Source organism: Eucyclogobius newberryi, unplaced genomic scaffold, assembly GCF_026437365.1.
Source record: "Eucyclogobius newberryi isolate DKJ021-1_F unplaced genomic scaffold, fEucNew1.0.hap1 SCAF_12, whole genome shotgun sequence".
NCBI lineage: Eukaryota > Metazoa > Chordata > Actinopteri > Gobiiformes > Gobiidae > Eucyclogobius > Eucyclogobius newberryi.
The window spans coordinates 18,428,865-18,449,732 of NW_027315746.1; the positions used below are offsets into that span (position 1 = coordinate 18,428,865).

Consider the following 20,868-nt stretch of genomic DNA (forward strand, 5'->3'; position numbering starts at 1 on the left):
AATGATAATAACACAATCAAATTTGGACACTCAAATCGCTTTACATTGTTACATTACATTAGTCCTTCAGTCCAAAACTTGACGGCGGTAAGCTTCTTCTTTGGCTAAAAAAACAAAAACTGATACTCTTTCAGAATTGTGGATAAGCACTGTAAAACACTGAGCTGTTTCCTCCCTTTTGTTGGTAAATAGAGGACATACATGGTTTGTTCTAACTGAGGATTCACCAAAACATTATAGCCAAAAACAACGTAATTATTCAGTGGCAGTTCAAACAAGTTCATGGACATACAGTCAATACCCAAAACAGCAAAAGACCTTAAACATTAAAAGAATTCTGCAGTGACTAAAGTGAAAAGAAAATGAATATCCTGCTGCTTTCTGATCCCTGCAATTTACTTTGTGGTCCCAAAACGGTCTTTCAAAGTTAATAATTAATAAGTAAATATTCAGTTTTTATTTTGAGTTAATTACAAACTTGATATATAGTCCAGATTGCTCTTTTCTAAATCCCTCTTTGAGCAGACCGCTCTATGTTCCCTTCTGGCCAAGTTTTTGCTTATGTGGTCAGTCTGTCAGCAGCCGTTTGGCTTAATGGAGTATTTTTTTTAATGTCTTCTCTCCAAGTCCAACCACAATCCCGCTCGGAGTCAGTTGTCTGCCTGTGTAATGGAAAAGAAGAATTTCACAGTAGTTTGAGCTTATTTCTTTTCCATCTTTTGGAGGACAAAGCAGCAATGGGGCTCTTACTTTAGATCTCTTTCTAACCGGTTGATTCATTTTCGTTTAAAGTCGGGGGTGTTAAGTGAGTGTAAAGTCTGTAATGTATTACTACCATCCATCCAAACTTGAAATGCTAGTTATAAAATCCTATATTATACCCCATAATATATCAATGTAAAGGGGAAAAAAACTCCAAAAACAGGAGAATAACTGAGTCAGCTACAGGAATAATTTCATTTATACCACATAATGGCTTCAATATAACACATTATGTGTCTCATAGTTTGTAAATTTCAACACAAAAAGTTGGAAGAAAGTTTAGTTGTTGTAGTTTGGACAGTAAACATTAACCACTGATGTTGCTATATTGCGTCACAGAAAAAGATGTTGGTGACAGTGAGAGAATGAACCCTTATGGACACCCAGCCCTGTGCTCTGCCCCCTCTTTGCCTCATTATATGGGCCGCACTGCACATAACATGGGATAGTGTTACACATACTGAACAGGGGCGGTCTGAGTCATCTGAAACCGTAAGTTCACTCCGCACGCTGTTAACTCTTGCCCCATACCACATTATTTTGTCGCTGTGTGTCCCGAAAGAGCTACTTCGTTCTCATCCTCCACCTCTGACTTCCGATTGGTCAATATGCGGGGGCTGTGAGCGGGGCTGACCACAACATCTACCCTCCTCCTCCCTGTCAGTCTTCTTGGACAGACGGCGTGTTCCCAAGCCCCTCCTAGGTCTGGACTCCCCTTCACACACATGAGCTTCTGTTATGGCAAGGCAACACTCTGGCATTTACCAAAGGACCACAGGAGACCAGCAGACAAGCCCGACTGGACTGACAACAGCAAAACACAGCACATACTATGCCCCGAGGTAAGCAAGTAACTTATCTTCATCTCTCATCTGTTGAACTCTTATTCAAGGCAGTGATGCTCGAAAATGGTAACCTTGACTGTTTTCGATCCAGGGCAAAATTCCGGGTCAGAGAGGCAAACGACTGCTAACATGTTAAATGAAACAGGGGGCAAACCACTTAACATATGCTGAATAGTAATCTAGATGATAGCTTTTATTGATTAAATGTTAACCCGTATATTTATTGCAATACTTAACAGAGAAACTGTGCTCTTTCTATTTCAACCCTGCTGTGTGTTAACATGCCATGCCTTCCTACTGGGGCATGAAGTCCTTGGCAGCTGTTTGATCCACATGCCGTACAATGAAGCTCATCTGGCACGATCAAAAGTCCGGCCCGTGTTAGTTTTGGATGAGGAATTCTCCAGAAAGACTTAATATAAATATATAGACGTCTACAGCCATGCAGGAGATTAAGGAGGAGCAGACGAATGTAAAGTTTCAGTTTGTTTGAATGGAAAAAACACAGTCTGTACAGCCAGGAGAGGAAAGAGTTATATTTTCCATGAATAGACTTTATGAAGATGGCAATAATGTTCAGGTTTACTGTAGACATGCATCTCTAGAACGTTTTAAATATGTTGAAAAGCTTCATCACTGTCTATTTTAGAATAAGTGAATAATGTGTCCATAAAGTATATTTGTGGTTTACAAAATAGAAAGAACGGGGTGGTGCCCGCGACTGTGTGGGCACAATATAGTGCAATGTGTTCAGACTGGCATCTGGCAAAGTATTTTCTCCTCTTGTGAACTTGTGAACACACAACATAATGAGACAACCACAAGTTACAGAGTTAATACCACGATTTACAGTGTGTGTATATATATACCGGTGTGTATATATATATATATATATATATATATATATATATATATATATATATATATATATATATATATATATATATATATACCGGTATATGGTAGTTGTGATAAGTCAAAGTAATAGATTAGTAACAGTTTTTTGTCAGTTTATTATCTGTAAGGATTTTTTGTCAGGTATTTTTTGTCCTAAAATGTCACCATAGTGTGTCTTGACTTAACATTTCATTTGTGACTTGGAAGAAGAATGCTGTGGACAGAGATGTGATTATGGGTTTAGGCTGATGCAAAGAAAGGGATCTGTGAGGAGTCGCATTTACACAGAGCTTTTGAACAGCTGCGGTGAGAGAACTAAACACAAGTCCACATGACTTTATTCTGAAATGAGTTGAATTTGACTCTATGTTTTGGGAAGGACGTCTTGACAGAGCAGAGTTCTTTAGTTGGGGCCTGGTTTGGGGCAACGGAAATATTTGACGTTTCATTTCTTTGGGTTTCCTGTGAGGCGAGCCTACAGACTACTAAGTGTGGACGGTTTCGACCTGTGCTAAAATATGTACAAAATGGAATAGTTTCACACACACTTAGCCTGGGGATTTGTACGCTTAATCCACTACTTTACTTTAATTTGACTTGGAACTGGCCCAAAGAGGACACTGTCTTGTAAGGCGGTGAAGTTTATCACATTTAAATGCTAATCATGCTTTAAATTATTTCTGTCTTTAATTACAAAATGTTGTAATCGAAAATACAATTAATTACTGCCTGTTCAGAATGATGATGATGGTGTTCTGTTCTTCAAATCAGAGCCACTTTTTTCATCTGCAAAGGTGATTAAAACAAATGTGTCACAGAATATGAACTATATTAGGTCTATACTTTCCCTACATGTTCATTTTGACAATTATGAGCCATAATCAGCATCCCTACTGTAATGTGCACATACTTTTAACAGTCTTTGATCATATGCACTGACTTGTGATTGATGAACTGTGAATTGCTCAGGTCAGAAGTGAATATATGAAGTAATCAATGGTGAAATGAAATATCATGCTTTTATTTGCATATTTATTTTTTTGTCAGATTATGACACCACCCACTGAATTGAATGCATCTAAAACTATAAGACCGTCTTTTCTTTTTTATTGTTGAATTAAAGATGCAGCTTTTTGTTTTGCTCTAAATGTTGCTCTTACGTTGTGCATGTTAGACCTACAATCTTCCTGTTTGTCTCTCAGCAGGTAATAATTAGATTAAGTCTCCGGGAGTGGTTTGTGTTGTAATTTAATTTGGTGGTACAGAGCAGACAGACATCTATCATAGGCACTGTAACATTGGCAAAGTTTTGTGCTCCCTTCTATGGCAACAGTGTGTGTTTGCACTGAGACTTGATGATAGGCCAGACACAGTGATATTTAGTGAGATGTGAGCAGGTGCACTGGGCACAATCTGATTCCTCTCTGAGGAAGCGTGTACCAGGTTTATATGGGTGTTTTGTCTCTACAGTAAACAGAATAATAATGGTGCTTGGATTAATTTGAATAAAATCAAAATTGCTGTTTAAATGGTCACAATTAGTAAATCTCAAGCACTGCAATTAAGTGACATGATTTTCTCTGCTTAAAAAAACCTGTGAACCCTGTCATAGGAGCTGATACAAAATGGGGCTTAGTTACTTTAGAGAATGTATGGGTTCTCTTCAGCTCATTTTGTGCCTGTGTTAACCCAATGATCCCTGGTCCAGTGTGTCTAAGGTCTAAGGTCACTTGGAAAGGCTCCAGTCACCCACGGTCCCTAATGGAAACAAGCGGTAGAGGATGAATGAATAATATAACTTTAAATGCCTGTTTTTAATGGTAATGTGAATAAAATTGGTCCATACATCTACAGTTTGTTGGTTTGGTTTTCGCTATATTGCAAGCTGTTATTAGGGTTGAAAAAGGTACATTTAATAGCTCTGCGGCCTGGAGGTCATGCAATCCCATTCAGTAAATAATGTGAGAACGTCAGGGTGTTTATCTGTAATTTTTAAAATGGTTGCAGTTTAGTGCTCGCTATCAGAATAACTATGTGACTGGTGGAGGTCAGAATTCCCAGCAGAGGTTTTGGTGGTGCGCGCCTGTTTACTGCATAGCTCACATTGTTTGGGGCTGTGGCCGAGCTCCACACAGGACACAGAGCTGCCACAGAGGCTGGTGGTGGTCAGGACGGGGGGAGCGCCCGGAGGTGAGGGGCAAAGGGAAAGTGCAAGTACTTGGGGGCATTGGAAAGTGATTTATGATGGTGTCAGTGAACCACAGCTTGGGGGAAACCGGAGGGAACTAAAGTGTCTCAAAGTTTAGTTTTGCCAAGAGGAGATGGCACCAGAAGGATGCTGTCCTAAATGCCTGGCATACTAGAAGGCTATTGAATATTTATCGTGATTCTTGTGTCTTTTATTTCATTTAATGGTTTTACATTTTTACTTTTTTGATACAGTTGTTCTTGGTTGTTTTGTTGCTTAGGACTAGTAGAGTTAAATATAACAAAATTTTAAATATCTGTTCTTGCATCAAACTGGTTCTGTTTATGAATTATACTATATGAATAAAGTGGATTGGATTCTATGAAACATGTTGTTTGGTAATGAAACATCTATATTTTCTTTTCTTGTTGCCTGGTTAGTGTAGCGATTGAGTTGGCTTATTTTAATTCCAAATAAATGTTTTTAATCCTTGGTCTTGACTAAACTTTGTATTGGAGATTGTGATATCATGTCTGGCTGTGGTCTTTGCTCTTTGAGGGCTTTTGGTTTAAGCTAAGTGTGTATGAGAAACAATTTGATTGCATAAAAAAACATAAAACAAGCAACAAAGAGACAAACGAGTGCAATTAAACTTACCAAAATATAGCGGCTAAAATGCCGAGGGGAGGAAGATGGTGACTCAGAACAATGGTCAGGCTGTATTTATGTCTGTAGGAGTGTGTTTTCCTGCACTGGCCAAGGCTGCAGAGGAAAAAGTCCAGAGTTATTTTCAACTCTCATCCTCCTCTCTCAGGGCTGTAATCAAAAGAACGTCAGCTGAACCACTGGTGAATAATGAGTGCCCAATGCATGGAAGAAATGAAGGAGCCAGAGTGTGAGAAAAACAGACAGGTTTGTGGCAAAGGTGAACTGCGCAGGGAGAGGAAAGTATGTTTTGCCTTGTGAGACTGAGGGAAGGAGTGAGCAAGAGGGAGATGCAAGAGGTAGATTTGAGTGGAATGTAAAAATGTCATAAAGAGGTTCCATGTGGTTATAAAATCCCATAAAACACCCCGCAGCTCATGGTCAGGTCATGGAGCAGCAGCAGAAACTTGGAAAGATATCCAAAGCAAGGTTTATTAATTCATGAGTGCATGTTTGTGTTGACATGAGATTTCTTTGTGTTGACAGATTCTGAAGGTAGCGTCTGATGCAAGTCACAATGATGGAAGGGCAAAACGGTACGTCAACTGAATCCAAACAAGTCATATCTGGGAAAGTTGGTGATGTGAGTGCACCGATAAAGTGTAAAATTATGACCACTGAAAGGTTAAGGGAAATAGGGTGATGTAAGAAGGGGAAATGTGGCTTTACTTGGAACTTGTTACGTAGTTTGTGGAATATTATATTGGCTGTATGCTATGAACAACAACTACAATTTAAAAACTAAGTAATGATAATAATACATTATATCAATATTGCACTTTTCTAGACAAATGATACAAATAAATTTAAAAAAAGCAAGTAGACAAGGCAAAGTAATTTTGGATGTGGAGAAAAAAAGTTGCATGTGAGAAAAAGCAAGAAGCAAATCATTTCAAGCAAGTTTTATATGTTTCAAAATGTAATAAACTAAGCTTCTATAGATCAACTCCAAACTGGAACTATAAACGTTGAGTGTAAAAGTGTAAAACATTCATTTGTCTGCATCTTTCAGGAAATGGATTTGCTCATAAAACCAATGGATACAAAGGGAAGCCCCTGTACTCCGTGGAGACTCCGTATGGCTTTCAGCTGGATTTAGACTTTCTTAAATATGTGGACGACATTGAGAAAGGCAACACAATCAAACGCGTCTCCATCCAGCGCCGGAGTAAGGTTCCCCGGGCCAGCACTCTCCCCCGCCACCTCCACCTCTCCTCCTCCGGCTCCCGTCCGAGCCCATGGGGGTCCACTGGGGCACTCGGGCCGAGGTCACGCCAGTCGGGTTCCAATCACGGTTACTCCTCCTGGTCACATGACAACACGGCACCCCTTTCATTGGCCGGTTTCAAATCTCAGGCTGAAATGGAAGCTAGGATAAAGGAGTTCGACGAGCAGCCTTTAGGTGAACATATTAGGCCGCATCTCCTCCGGGCCTCCAGTCTACCCCTAACTGTTCTATTAAGACAAACCTCTGAATCCACAGATGATGCAAGCAGCCTAAGGAGTTCTAGGGATTGTCTCACGGAGAAAAACAGATCTTTTGAAGACTTATTGGACTCCCATCCCAACTCTGGACTGATAAAGCGTCTTTCCGAGGCGTTAGAACGTGTTGGAGAACTTGAAATGGAAGTGAGGGTCATTCCAGAATTGCAATCTCAAATTCGCAAACTCCAAGAAGAGCGTGAGAGATTGCGCTTGGCCCTTAGTTCAAACATGCAACCACCATCTTTAAATGGATCTTACACATCATGCCACTACAATACTATCGATGTCAAAAGGCCCAGACATGATGGCCACATTAGTGACAGGCTCAACAACTTGGACTCAAATCTTTCGCATGAGTGGAGGAGTAGTACAGATCTGGACGAGCTACTAACAGTGACATCGCTCCAGGCCAAAGTAGCAGCGTTGGAGCAGAAACTTCACGAGAGCGGGCTGGAATTGAAAAGAGTCGCTGAGATGCTAAAGGAACAGCAACGTGACAGTAAGAGGAAAGAAGACAAGATTGATGAGCTCATTTGTAATCCTGGAGTCTGGGTGAAAGCGAAGCGAGTGGTGGTGGAGCAGGACGGAGACGAGACGGTAGTGAAGAGTCTGGAAACAAGAAGGCAGAAGTTTGACTCGGCTAAAGGGGTGCGTGAGGAGGCAGCAGAGGATCAGGTGGACACAGACGCAGTAATCCGTCACATAAAGCAGATCAGACATCGCTTGGATCAGCAGTGGGATTGTCTGTGTGAGGAACAAGGAGCACAACACATTGACACCAAAGTGAGGTCTCTGCAGCAGGAGATGGTGGGCCTGGTGGATCTACTTTCATTCTCCTACGATCAAGAGAAAAACACACAAAAGGAGCAGCATGTGGTTTCAGAAGCCTCTCAATGTGACGTGAAGAAAAACAGATGTGGACAATTAAAAAGCCTGGACCAAAGGTTTGTAGAATTTTCAAATTGAAAAGTCAGCTTGTTTTGTTTTTTTTGTTTTTTTGTTTTCACATACTGTATCTTTATCAAATACAAAATATATGTTAATCTTATATTAAAAACATATTCTACATATTTGTTATACATAAGGCAAGGCAAGGCAAGTTTATTTGTTGAGCACATTTCATACACAAGGCAATTCAAAGTGCTTCACACAGCAGGAAAAATGCATTCAAATCACAAAGAAATTACAGAAATACAATAAAATTAACTAAATTAAAAATTATCAATCCAACTGATTTTCTAAACTAATAAAATCACAAACAAAAGAGAAGAGTGCAAAGATAAAAATTAACTACAATAAAATTAACTAAATTAAAAATTATCAATCCAACTGATTTTCTAAACTAATAAAATCACAAACAAAAGAGAAGAGTGCAAAGATAAAAATTAACTACAATAAAATTAACTAAATTAAAAATTATCAATCCAACTGATTTTCTAAACTAATAAAATCACAAACAAAAGAGAAGAGTGCAAAGAAAAAATCCTTTCAGTCATATGTGCAGCTAAACAAAACTGTTTTTAGCTTAGATTTGAACATTGTCAGAGTAGAAGCCTGTCTCACATCTCACATCTCACATAATAAATCACACATTTAAGATTAGGTCTGAAACCCATTCGTGCTATGAATTATGAATGAATTGTGATTCAGAATGTTAATGCGTTGTGACAGTAAAGGTCAAGAGTTGAACTAACGCTCTCATTTAAATACACATTGACTAAATCTAAGCGTATTACATTTCTTTCAAAAGGCACCACTCCACCACAAGTGGAAACCAGAACAACATGGAACAGAGTAAATGCCCCAGAGAGAAGATGGCGGCTGCCCAGGTGCATGATGGGCCAGCGGAAATAGGCGCAAGTCCAAACAGACACGTGAAATCGGGAGGAACAGATGGAAACACAGTGTCTGCAGAGGCTCCAGAGAAAACAATGAAGATGAGAACGGCCCCAGGAGAGCAGATGGAGAAGGAGCCTGGCTCTGACACTTGTGCTGCCAGCAGGTGAGACCATCAGAGCCTGTGAGTGGAGAGAAACAGGCCTTAGTCCTCAAGAGTATTGTGTTATAAGTATAGAGCATATTTCCTTCATAATACTGTCCTCTTCCTACAGTGAAGTTAAAGCTGAATTTATTGCTGCTTGCCAGTTTCTCAAAGATCACATGAACAATATGGATAACCCCAACGATGACATGGTACGAGATTACATGCATAATACAAACATTTACCTTTTGGTATGCAATAATAATACAGTAATAATGTAATTATATTCATTAAGACACCTTTATGTCACAGTTTTTTTTATACTGAGAACTTCTATGCTCTCTTGTTTGCTTGCAGAGGAAAGCTTTGGTCGTCCTCTTCCAGAGCTGGTTTGGTACAGCAGCAGAGGAAACGTCTAAATCCAGCTCTGTGGCAGCTCATGTGAGAGAAACAAAGACAAATGCACCGTCACTTATGGCCTTCCTGATCAACCTGGCAGACGACAACGGAAACACTGTGTTACATTACAGTGTCTCCCACTGCAACTACAGCATCGTCAGTGTTCTTCTGGACACTGGTCAGTTTACTCTGCATAGTAAAGTATGTGGTTTCGACTGCATAGAAAAATGTGTATACAACACTGTATTATTCAACACAGGCGTGGCCGACGTGAACATCCAGAACAATGCTGGATACACTGCCATGATGCTGGCCTCACTAACAACCCCTGATGGTCCCAGTGGCATGGAGGTGGTTCGAAAACTTATGGAACTGAGCAGTGCCAACATAAAGTCCAGCCAGGTAACTAACTGTGAACTAACCTGGTCATTTAGCTCAGAAGATTTAGGCCAATGTCTACTATATGAGTGATGTGTTCTTTATTGCTGGCAGAAATCCCTAACATCTCTTATTGGCCTCCTGCAGACAGGCCAAACAGCTCTGCACTTGGCAGTGAGACACGGGCGAGTGGTGATGGTGCGCCTGCTGCTGAGCAGTGGTGCGGACGCCAACATTCAAGACAAAGAGGGAACCACTGCGCTGATGTTCGCCTCCGAGAGGGGCCACACACACATCGCTAGACTGCTGTTGGAGCGCAGCCAGTGTGACCTCCACCTGGCAGACAAGGTGGGAGGGTGACGTCAAACCTCCATAATCAGAGGATTCTATGACTAATCTGGAAAGAGAAAGCACAAATATTATAGAGTCAGCTCTGTTTGTTAGATTAAGCCAATGTGACGAGCCAATCTATATTTGTCATTAATCTTGTTAGTGTCTGTTAAACAGAATGAAATATGAACTTATTATAGGACTAGATGCTGTGCGAGTGTGGGTGGTCGGATTGGGTTTGAAGAATAAGGTCTTTGAGATGAATGAAGACACTGAGATGAGCTTATCCTCTGTCAGTGACAGATCTACCAGTCTAAGAGGCATACATATCTCCTACTTAAGTGAACCAGTTAAGAAGCACGACTCACCTTGGCTCCAACTTAGGTTAATGACACCAATTAAAAGCAAATTAAATCCATTCATAACACATTCATCTCAGTTTATCTGTATGCAGGACAGCAGTAGTCGCAGTACATTGAATTATTTAGACATACTGGTGATTACTTTAATTAGGATTTATTGTGTCAGGCCATTGCCTTGGCTTATGGCTATCTTGTCTTCTACAGCATGGTCGAACTGCCCTGTCCATTGCCACGCAGGGGTCCAACAGTGATACAGCCGCTCTGCTGAAGGCCCACGCTAAAGCCAGGGCGCTGTAAGTGTGGGAGAACATGCAACGTGTTGTTCCTGTTGTACGTTCATCCACAGGCCTGAAAAAATGTCAGCGAGGAAACTTTAAGCTGTAATTTTCTTCTGATGTCCTTATTCTGTAAACATTCTTCTTTGTATATACTACTGTACATTTGCAGTTTTACCAACCTATATTTGTGTTTGAGATCTTGCACAAAATGGAGACGCAATGGAAAACATATTTATTGGTATACTCTGTAAATGTGGGGATAAAGTTGCTTGATGGTCATTGATCATGTGTTTTAAACATATGTATATTGCTCACTGCAGTGTTGCACTTTTACAAAATGCGTGTTTATAGATTAAATTAAATGTGCATTGTGCTATTTTTGCAAGCAATAAAGACTTGTGATTTTGGATTGGATTTTTTGTCTGGTACACTGAAATGCACATAACTAACCACTAGACGGCGCTGATTATCCAGTTTAAATCGGCTACAAAAGTCTGCCCTTTAACCAACCAGACCCTGTTACTGACTCATCTAAAAATAGGACTTTGTGAACAGTTCTGCAGGATGATGTGAGATGCACCTGTCTCCAGATTGTACAGTGGTTGTAAAGGCCCAGTCAAGCGAAAGAGCGCACGTGTCTGAGTGGCCTTTGTTTGCTCAATTCTCAAAGGACACAGAAGATACAGCTTCATCTTCCAGGGAGAGCTCCAGATCATGTTTGAAGATAAGATACAGAGGACTGAGACAGGAGACGGGCAAGACGGACAGAGCAATTCCACTCCCAGAACTTCTGTACATAATTGAATGTTCCTCAAGCTACTGTACACTTGATGAATTTAGTACACCATGTGTCAGTAGCATCCTCCATTTAACATTGTGGCAATTTTTTATGTTTTAAAAAACGACTGAATTTGAATGTATTTAAAAAGAGGACCCGGGATTTGTATTAAAATAGCACCAGATGGTTTGATTCAATATGGATGATGCTGTTTTCTGGTGATGGATTTACAAGAATGAATAGGAAATGCTACTTTGTTAAGAAGTGGCTTTCACAGGCACTAAAATAAATTGATGTAGTGGCAGATTTGTTTGAGCATTTGTATTCATTAAGATAAAATCATAAATGGTAGTACATTTTCATAATTAGTGTGACATTAAACAGCAAGAACAATAAATTACATTAAGGAATATGCTCTTTTGTTTTTGTGACACTAATATGCATGCGGGAGATTGTCTCTGTTTTTATATCTGTCCAGATACAGATTAACCAAATAAATGATATTAAAATGAACTGACTGTTGTTCTACACTATGTATGTCAAATGTTTCTAAAATGAATAATGGTGAAAGAATCATCCACACAGAAAGATTTTTGTCATATTTTATATATCAATATATAGCGTTATCCAAAGTAATGATTACAGAAAAATAAGAAAATGAAACCACTTTGGTCTTGACGTAGTTTACAGGGGTCTCAGTCTTTTCACTGTGAACAAAAATAACACACAAAAAAGAAAACCAAAGGCACAAAAGAACAAACATTGATGTATAAACACTGAAGATTTTGGTCAAAAATACATAAATAAATGGGCCAACCTTATAAAAAATTACTCACAGCAAGAACCTACACAAACCACTTTCAAAAAATCCAGCATGATTTTACAGTGTTCTTTTATACAAATAAATTAATACTCCGTCAAGACTTTATCTAAAATCTTATGTACAACTTCTTTTACATAACTGTATAATACATTATCAAAAAAATATGAAAATGTATTTACAAATCAATGGGTTTAAAATCATCCTCAAATCTCACTCTTTCACTCAGTCATGTCTCCATTCACAGCTTCATACAGCAGTCCATGCAACAGCACAGAAGGCATTCTCAGAGGGTTGTGCAACAAAGAGCATTCGAACAGTTCAGATATGATATGGATGGACAGTAACACTCATGCAGAATCACAACAAAGGTCAGACTTAAAAAAATGTATTTATAAAAAAATTGGGACAAGACAATTGGGTAATTTTGGCAAAGTGGTACGATAAAAAGTTGTAATTTTGTATTCAGCACTGAGACTGAATTGTGAATATGCATATAACAGCTCGAATGATCCACATAACTTTAGGACGGATGTGCGTGTCTCTCTCCTCTTTCATTGAATATGCATATAAACCACAACTAAACCGGGTCTGAATAAGGTCAAGACCAGGTCCACACTCACTGCATTAGGATTTAATTAAATAAAAAATGGTTTTGTCATTAGTCAAAGTACTACTGCCCTATTTGTCTGTCATTTGTTTTTCCTGAGCATTTTCTCTCCACCAAATAAAGCTTAAATATACTGACATAGAGCCCATCCTTCATTTTGAACAGGCAGTCACATAGACACGTGAAGACCACATACTAAGTTAATCAATAACAATTAACAATATTGCAATGTGTTCCTAATGCAAACATTGTTGTCAACCAATAACACGCAAAACACAATAACACATTTGAGAAATATTGAGCAGTCCTACTCATTTCATTCACACATTTTAAATTGGAATTTCTACACTTGATTCTTCTGAAAGGCGGTGCACATAGTCAATGCCTGTGACTAGAGGAGCACTTCCACACTCTGTAGGGAGAGAAGCAGGGCAGGGCCGCCTCCTGTTATGAAGTACAGGACAATGAATGGCTGTGCTGTCAGCGGTGAGCCATTATGCATGCTGCAAGTGTTTTCAGAGGCCAAGTGCACACTGTCTCTGTCATCTGGAGAGAGTGTGCTCCTGTCATCTCCGCACCCAGGTGTAGTTTGTCACAGTGAAAGACAAGTGATCAAAAAACAGTGCAAGCAAATGACACAGGTATTGCTTATTCTAAAGCACTCACTATCTAAATACTTAGCGATGTTCATTCAATAGAATGTTTCTTTCAAAGCGCCATTCATTCGTTTAGGTTTTGTCACCAGTTTCCTTTTAAATAAAGAAGATGTAGTTTTACTCTGAAAGGAAAAGAAAACTATTCATGGTGAAATCAAAGTTAATACTAAAAAGTGATGGCAATTCCCAAAGACTATGATGGAAAGTAGGTTCTAACAGATTGTCCGATCAATGCAAACACTGCCTCCTGAAGAGTCTAATTCTCCTCCACATCACAGTGGCCCAATAGGTTTAAAACTAACCCACACAAACAACAATGAAAGACACTTTTATGTCACAAACACAGCCTACACTTCACATCACCACACAACCACACCACTGAGTTTTCACACAGAGCAATGAGAGCAGACTCTTTGAATGGTTTTCAAATAAAAAACATTATAACGCCAAACCTCTCTGTTATGAGTGGCTCAAATCATAGATCAAAAGGTGAATAATTCATATCTATCATAGAAAGTAATTCAAAAATTGCACTGCTGTTTTTGTGGAAATTTGCATCTGGCATGGCTCTAAATGGCTGCATGTGTTGAACCCTTGGCATTCTTCAAGTCACTGCTGAGTCCAGCAAGTGTGTGTGTGCCTGAGCGGACATCTTCCTCTGAGTGGCCTGTGTTCACTTTGCAGTGGTTAGCATGGGCTGCTCCGTGTACCAGTGAGTTCCTGGGTCAGGCATACTGCCCCCTAAAGGCAGTGCAATGAACTGAGGGCAGGTACCTCCTCCTGCTCCCACCACCCCCATGCTGACGCCCTGCGGGTAAGGGTGGTGGTGCGCGTGGTGAGTCATGGCATCAGTCCGACCAATGTGGATCTCGTCCTCTTCCCCTTCTCCAGTGGTCTTACGATACACGGGGTTGTCAAAGTTCATGCTCTTGGTGGAGTTACGGCGATAGTTCCTCCAGACCATGTAGACTCCGGCGCAGACCAGCCCAAACACCACTGTGGCGACGATAGGAACTGCATGTGTTTAGCACAGAGAGGCGGGGACAACATGAAGGGGCAGCGTTAACAAGGCAAACAGTCCATGAGATGACACAGTGATATGTACAAGCATGCAGAGGGGAAGGGGAGGGGCCTGAAGGAGAAGGGCGGGGCAGATAGGAGGCAAGGGGTCATGGGACAGAGAAACGGTTCAGTGCACGTGTGTGGGTCCCAAATGTGTTCACTACAGGTAGCATTCTTCAGTGTGAAAATAAGTGAGTGGATAAGTTAGACAAAGCCTACATGATAAAATGGCTAAAGTCTACTAAATTGGAGACCAGTGATTGATGTGATTGTGTGTAACGTGACATTTAGGTTTCACTTTGATAAAAATAGCTCTACTGATCAGTCAGCCCTAGGGCGCCATCAGGACCCAACAAAGCAGCACAGTGTGGGTGAATAATAAAGTGATGTCAAAGACATCAAGAGCTGGGAGCCAGACTCCTTTGATGAGCTGCATGGGGTCAGAGTGACACAAACACTGGGGCCATAGGCAGCAGCAGGCTTAATGCAGCGCTGCAGGCTTTTACTTTGGACACACATTCACAAAGAGCACACTTACCGATGGGGATGACCACTCCCAGGACCGCTACTGTCAAGTTCTCGCCCATAAGGAAATGCTCACTTCCAGCTGTCGAGAGAGAGGGGCTCAGCATTAGCATGAGGGACCAGTGGCACTAAGAGAACTGACTGAGAAATGAGAAAAGTGTTGCATGGCATTTCATGAAAGATAAAATTAATAAACAAGAGTGGCTGATAATGGATTTGTGTCTGAAAGGAGAAGTGAACAAAAATGGTGGATTAGGATCCCTCTGATGAGCCTCTGGTGTTTGGTGCATTACCGCGGGCTGTGACCTTGGTAGAGGCTTGACATTCACCACCTCTTTCATATGCCTCATTAGACTCCAGTGTCACCCACATCTCGTGTTTTAAAAGCATGTTCCTTTATGCCAATAATTCATTATTTCCAACATGATCACACAAACATGACAAAAGCATCACAGCCGCATGCGGAAAATAGACACTTTTACTTTTTCCATTATCTGCAGAAAAACAATTGGACTGTTGAAGGCTGAGTAAAAGTGCTACTTTATGATCAACTGTGAAGGGTTCCTATTAACAGATAATGGTTCCGAGTGCTCTGTAGAGTTCTTATCCAATGAAGCTGATAAATAGCCTCTCAGTGTAATAGGCATACAAATTGAGAGAGTAGTTTTATTTCCATAAACAATGTAGAAACTGTTTAAAATAGCCGTTTTATAAAATTATGTGAACTTACAATGTTGAGACACGCTGCTGTCTCCTGCTGTGGTGGTGGGCATGATCATGGCTGTGGCAGTGGAGTGCGAGCCAAGCACTTTAGAATCCACTGACGAGACAGGCTTCAGTGATAGGAGGGACGTGGGGGACTCCAGAGAGGAAGAGGGCGATGTGGTGAGGTGGGAGGCCTTGTCAGCTTGTGAGTATTCACCAGAAGGAGTGGTCAAATCTTCCCCCAGAGCTGTGCTGGTGCCAGGAGTGGGTTCAATGAAGGGCGTTGGGGTTTCCTTTCTGGGCGCGCCTGATCAGACAAGAATACAGTATATTAGTTGTTTTCTCTAATTAATGGTTGGCAATTGGTAAAGAAGCAATGAGTTTTCTGAGTTTCTGGGAGTAAAGTGAATCTTTGGCGCCCCTATGTAAGGAATGAACATTTGAGTAGATTTACATTTCTGTGCAGTATAGGACTAGCGTACCAAATTCCTAAATTTGACCAAATGAACTCACGAATCCACCCAAACCTTACCCTAATTGTGAAAGAATATTTTTTCTAAAATAAACATTTGCAAGAAAATTGTGACAGTTAGAACATTAAGCTCCACACCAGAACAAAATGAAGAAAATGATGATTAGTTCCCCCAAAATCCCCATAGCAATATTTCTTATTAAAAACACTAAAGGTAGCAGTAGATTGACATTCATAACAGTTTATCCACAACTATTATTGTTATAATTGATTATTATTGTTAAGAGGTTATATTGTCTGAAAAAGAGATTTGCATATGTTACTGAAATACACCATGTAGTATTGGGCTTAATTTACCTATTTCTACAAAGTCAATCATTCAATTGGACAGAGACCAGGTGCTGACCACAAAGAGAGTACAAGTGCAGCCTGCAGAGTTTTACCTTTGCTTTCTGCACATCTTTCTAGCTTGTCACCTTCAAAGGAGATAATGTGTGTAACACGTGTTCATGCTTGACTTAAGCGTTTAACAGAACTCAGAACTCAGAACTACAGTGTGGGATCACCTGGCACGCAGCCTCTCATGTCCGGGCCCAGGTCTTGTCCGTCGGGGCAGGCGCAGGTGTATTTGGGCGAGTGCTCTGTGATCTGAGGAGCCTTCAGACACAGGTACTCACAGCCTCCGTTTGCCACACTGCCAAGATTACAACTGTCTGGGCCTGTAGCAAATCAAATATGGAGATGAATTTGCTATTGAGATAAACAGTGCAAAAGGAGATTTAAGGAGATTTAAGGAGATTTGAGGAGATTCCATGACTTCCATCAAGAAAATAAAACCTCAACTTACCTCAAAACATCTCGATGACATACATTTAAATATATTACAGTTTACAAAGACTGGCAGTATGAACTCTAAGACATTAACAACAAAAAGTAAGGGGATTAAAATTGAATAAAAATATTTAAAGTGGTTTGATTGGGGCAACTTCTGATGGAGCTTTGATGCTTTAACTACTTTCGCAGGCCTTGTCATCATTTATTCATAGCCTCTGCTCCACTCTATCCGCAGAGGAAACTTGCTCATAGAGATTTGACTTTTGAAAGTGTTTCAGCGACACATTGAAGTCTTTGATAAAACGACAATAAAACCATCATGCCTGGAGGCTGTCGGAGGTGATGGAAGACCGCAATGTCATGAGGCTCGTTGAGGTTTTCAGCCAGTGTGTGGATGTCCTGCCCCGTGAGCCTGTTGGCCATGAAGACTGCTGCACTGTCTCGGTCAGTCCAGTAAACTCGATCCTGAGAGGCAAAGGAAGAAAAACAGGACAGTTGGCATCTTCTCCAACCTAAAACATCCAAATGTATCCAGTGGTTCGAGTCATGGTGGTTGGTCTATAATGCAGACTTGTATCAAACTTGTGGGTTGATAGTGACTTTTTAATATCAGAATTGGCCTTAACTTTTTTATTTTTTGAATTTGCGCAGTAGTATCTGTCATTCATTGGGTAAGATCACACAGGTCAGCCAGAAGCCACTTGCATCACCTTGTTTTGGGCTCAACATAATTCCTTCCTTGGTCCACTTGTGATAAAGACAGGGTATTTCGGGCAGACCACATATGAGCTTCATCTTATAAAAGATAAAGCCATATTTAGTGTTGATATACACCTAACCTGTTAGTGGTCATAATAATGTGCTTTATGCCACATAAATAGTTGAAAAATACAGACATTTACTTTTCACTCACCAGCACGGAGATGTGATGGACTTTTGTGGCACACTGAATTATTATTCACTCATACATTTATTCATGAAAACAATAACATTTGGAGGCTGACATTTTTTTTTACTGCAGCTTTGAAAAACAACAGATATATTGTGACTAAGTGTCAAGACAACATGCCTCAAAACACTGTTTATCTGTGTCAAGTCTACAGAGTGGGACAGGGAAGACCATGTCTGTCAGAATACGCCAATCTGAACTCAATAAGATTATCCTGGTGCATGTAGAGCAGGGAGGCTAACATGCTCAACACGAAGGTCACCTTGTACCACTATGTAGCGACACTGAGCCAGCACACAGATCGATGCCTGTATGTATTATGTAGGAGGAGGGTCTATCAGATTTCAACCAGAGTAAGATAAATAGGGAAGATATGTGAAAACAACATAAAAACAAAAAAACAAAAGAAGACTTCCAGGTAAATATCTTCTCTGCCAAAAGTTTACAGAACGCTGGGAAGACTTTGACATGTTGCAGAAGTCAAAGGTTTACTGAGAAAGCATCTCAAAGAACACGGGCAACCTCTCTATAACAGATTAAAAGGTCTAGTTTGGCGTTTCCTCCTGAGAGAGCGAGGCTTCCCTGTGCGCGAGCTATGAGTCATGAAGGTTAAGTCAACAAACATTTAAGACCAACCCCAGACATTTCACATTTGTGAAGCGTTAGACTGCTTTATTTATTTAATTTATGGTAAAATCAATAGACCATTTTTTTGCAATCATGCTGCATCTGACAAACATTGAAGTCATATTTTCTTTGCGCTCTCCTTATAAGCTATACTTATGGATTTCTCTTTAAAAACAACAAAACACAGCCCCTTTCTGTCACCAAACCGCAAGTTTTACAAAACACTATAATAATAATAATAATAATAATAATAATAACATAATAATAATAATAATAGAAGTAAATTATTATTATGATATTACTTGTAGACACAATATTTGCTCCCTCTCATATATCGAGTCAAATCGAGACATCTGCATGACAAACGACAAACCTCAAAAACAGCCAGGGCGTAGGGGTGTCCCAGTCTCTCCGCAGACGACAGGTGCGTCCTGCGGTGTGCTCCGTTCAGGTCCACACTGGAGATGTGGTGCAGCTTTGAGTCCACCCAGTACAAGCGCCTGTTGGCCACATCTGAGGAAAATACACACATGCATAAACACTCGCGTCCCTAAGCCCAGCAGAAATTGATTGTCTTTGAGGTAAGCACTCCTACACTCTGACCAGCAAATCCCTTTAGGTGATATTGATCGCCTTTTAAAATGTCAGTTTCTCACTATTAAATTCACCTCAGCTCCCAATTGTGTCCACCTGTCAGCTTTCAAACTGTTCAAAATCGAATCGCCAAATTCTGTGATCGATTGAAAAGTCTTTGTTTACTTTAATAAACTAACATTCTACTTAAAGTAAGATTTGTACATTTTTCTGGAGCAGTGTCCTTAGTCAAACTTCTTACCTAATGTGATACCATTGGGCCATTCAATGTTATCAGCCACCAGCACCTGTCGGTCCACACCATTCATCCCGGCTTTCTCAATCTTCGCTTGAGTGCCCCAGTCAGACCAGTACATAAAGCTGAAACAGAAGTTAAAAAACAGTTTATAGAGTGTTATTTTTACTTCACTTATACGTTTTCTGTCCACATTTAGTGTCGCAAGATATAGTGTTCAAGAAAATAGCTTGAACACTCAAAGTATACAATGACGAATGGAGCAGAATTCCACTTCAAGGCCAAATGGAGCTGTCCATTCAGCACCACCAGCTCACCATCCTTTATGATGAGTTCATACCATTGAATGTACATCACAGAAAGACCACATGCTAATATGGCACAAACCGAAAAAGAAACTACAGACTACAATATAATACAAAAAATATACATTTAGGGGTGGGCATTATAGACAAAAAGCATATCTCGATATATCTCGAAAACAATCTTCAGACCAATCCAACAAAAATGTTTTAAAACGTATATTTAAACATATAAGTTGAGGTTTAATTATCAAACAAATGTGAAATGTCTGTAAAATGAATGACAAAAGTGCAGAAATATCTCCATATACCCTTATCGGACATTTTTTATTTGTATTTACAGTTTTAATTAGAAGTTTTTGTATTGTTTTTTCTCATAAACAATATACTTGATATAAAATTGTTAATATCTTCATAACAACATTCACAATATTATCAATGTACTGTATTGCCCACCTCCAATTTTACTTAATATACTATGTCTGTATATTGTACCTTTCTAGAGACTTATTTATCCTTTTTCTTCCATTTATATCCAGCTTGTTTTAATTATTCCCTTTGCTCGTTGTCATTAAGAAACAGTTTGAATAGCTACATGGCCCAAGTGATTTTCCCTCAAAAAAGACAAAATCTAAACAAAAGAAAGATCTGAGAGCATGTTGCTCACTGACCAGAGGGTAAGAGGTTTTTTCTCCCCACATGTCACATCCAAACTAATATTGATCCAACTGCCTTAAAGAAGGTGTCACTTCGTACCCGTGGTGTGGGTCGACAGCTATTGCTCGCGGCTCGCTCAGGTCGCTGTTGATCAGGACTCGTCTTTTGGTGCCGTCCACTGAGGCCACAGAGATGGACTTGTCCCCGGAGTCTGTCCAGTACAGATTGTGTTGGAGCCAGTCCAAAGCCAGGCCCACGGGGGTCTGCAGCAGAGAGTCCACCAGAGGCACCTGCTGGGACGGGTCACTGGCCTCGTGGATGAAGGCGCTGCAGGAAGAGGAGCAGAAAAAGAAAATAAAATGCTATTATCACGGAGGACAGTGGGAGGGGGATGTGTACTTTCCAGATGACAGATACAATACAAACACTGCA

At 40.2% G+C, this 20,868-nt stretch overlaps 2 protein-coding genes across 3 annotated transcripts in view; one reads left to right on the forward strand and one right to left on the reverse strand.

Annotated features, from left to right (window-relative positions):
* The first annotated feature begins 1,126 nt into the window (after positions 1-1,126).
* On the forward strand, positions 1,127-11,019 carry LOC140356293 (KN motif and ankyrin repeat domain-containing protein 4-like). Of its 2 annotated transcripts, XM_072441144.1 has the most exons (10): positions 1,127-1,254; positions 1,325-1,604; positions 5,507-5,933; positions 6,410-7,826; positions 8,633-8,884; positions 8,994-9,075; positions 9,221-9,440; positions 9,522-9,664; positions 9,788-9,988; positions 10,537-11,019. In XM_072441144.1, the coding sequence occupies exons 3-10, from the start codon at positions 5,903-5,905 to the stop codon at positions 10,627-10,629; spliced, it is 2,439 nt and encodes an 812-aa protein (XP_072297245.1). In that variant the 5' UTR covers positions 1,127-1,254; positions 1,325-1,604; positions 5,507-5,902; the 3' UTR covers positions 10,630-11,019. The 2 variants fall into 2 exon arrangements, with proteins under 2 accessions (XP_072297245.1, XP_072297246.1); XM_072441145.1 differs by lacking the exon at positions 1,127-1,254 and having other exon boundaries at positions 1,319-1,604; positions 5,884-5,933.
* A 957-nt stretch (positions 11,020-11,976) lies between these two features.
* Positions 11,977-20,868, reverse strand: part of LOC140356312 (low-density lipoprotein receptor-related protein 8-like) — a 61,543-nt gene continuing 52,651 nt past the window's right edge. Inside the window, exons 11-18 of the mRNA XM_072441176.1 lie at positions 20,536-20,763; positions 19,484-19,602; positions 19,022-19,161; positions 17,396-17,537; positions 16,805-16,957; positions 15,792-16,073; positions 15,075-15,143; positions 11,977-14,488 (exon numbers count right to left, since the gene is read on the reverse strand). Of these exons, the coding sequence (XP_072297277.1) occupies positions 14,148-14,488; positions 15,075-15,143; positions 15,792-16,073; positions 16,805-16,957; positions 17,396-17,537; positions 19,022-19,161; positions 19,484-19,602; positions 20,536-20,763 (1,474 nt within the window). The 3' untranslated portion in view covers positions 11,977-14,147. The remainder of the gene's footprint in view (positions 14,489-15,074; positions 15,144-15,791; positions 16,074-16,804; positions 16,958-17,395; positions 17,538-19,021; positions 19,162-19,483; positions 19,603-20,535; positions 20,764-20,868) is intronic.

What these genes read in the sequence shown, in the direction of transcription:
- LOC140356293 (XM_072441144.1), top strand. Translation starts at nt 5,903, where the DNA reads ATGCAAGTCACAATGATGGAAGGGCAAAACG. An exon ending in AATGATGGAAGGGCAAAACG is followed by an intron (nt 5,934 to 6,409) that starts GTACGTCAACTG and finishes TGCATCTTTCAG; the next exon opens with GAAATGGATTTGCTCATAAA. An exon ending in ACCTCCACCTGGCAGACAAG is followed by an intron (nt 9,989 to 10,536) that starts GTGGGAGGGTGA and finishes TGTCTTCTACAG; the next exon opens with CATGGTCGAACTGCCCTGTC.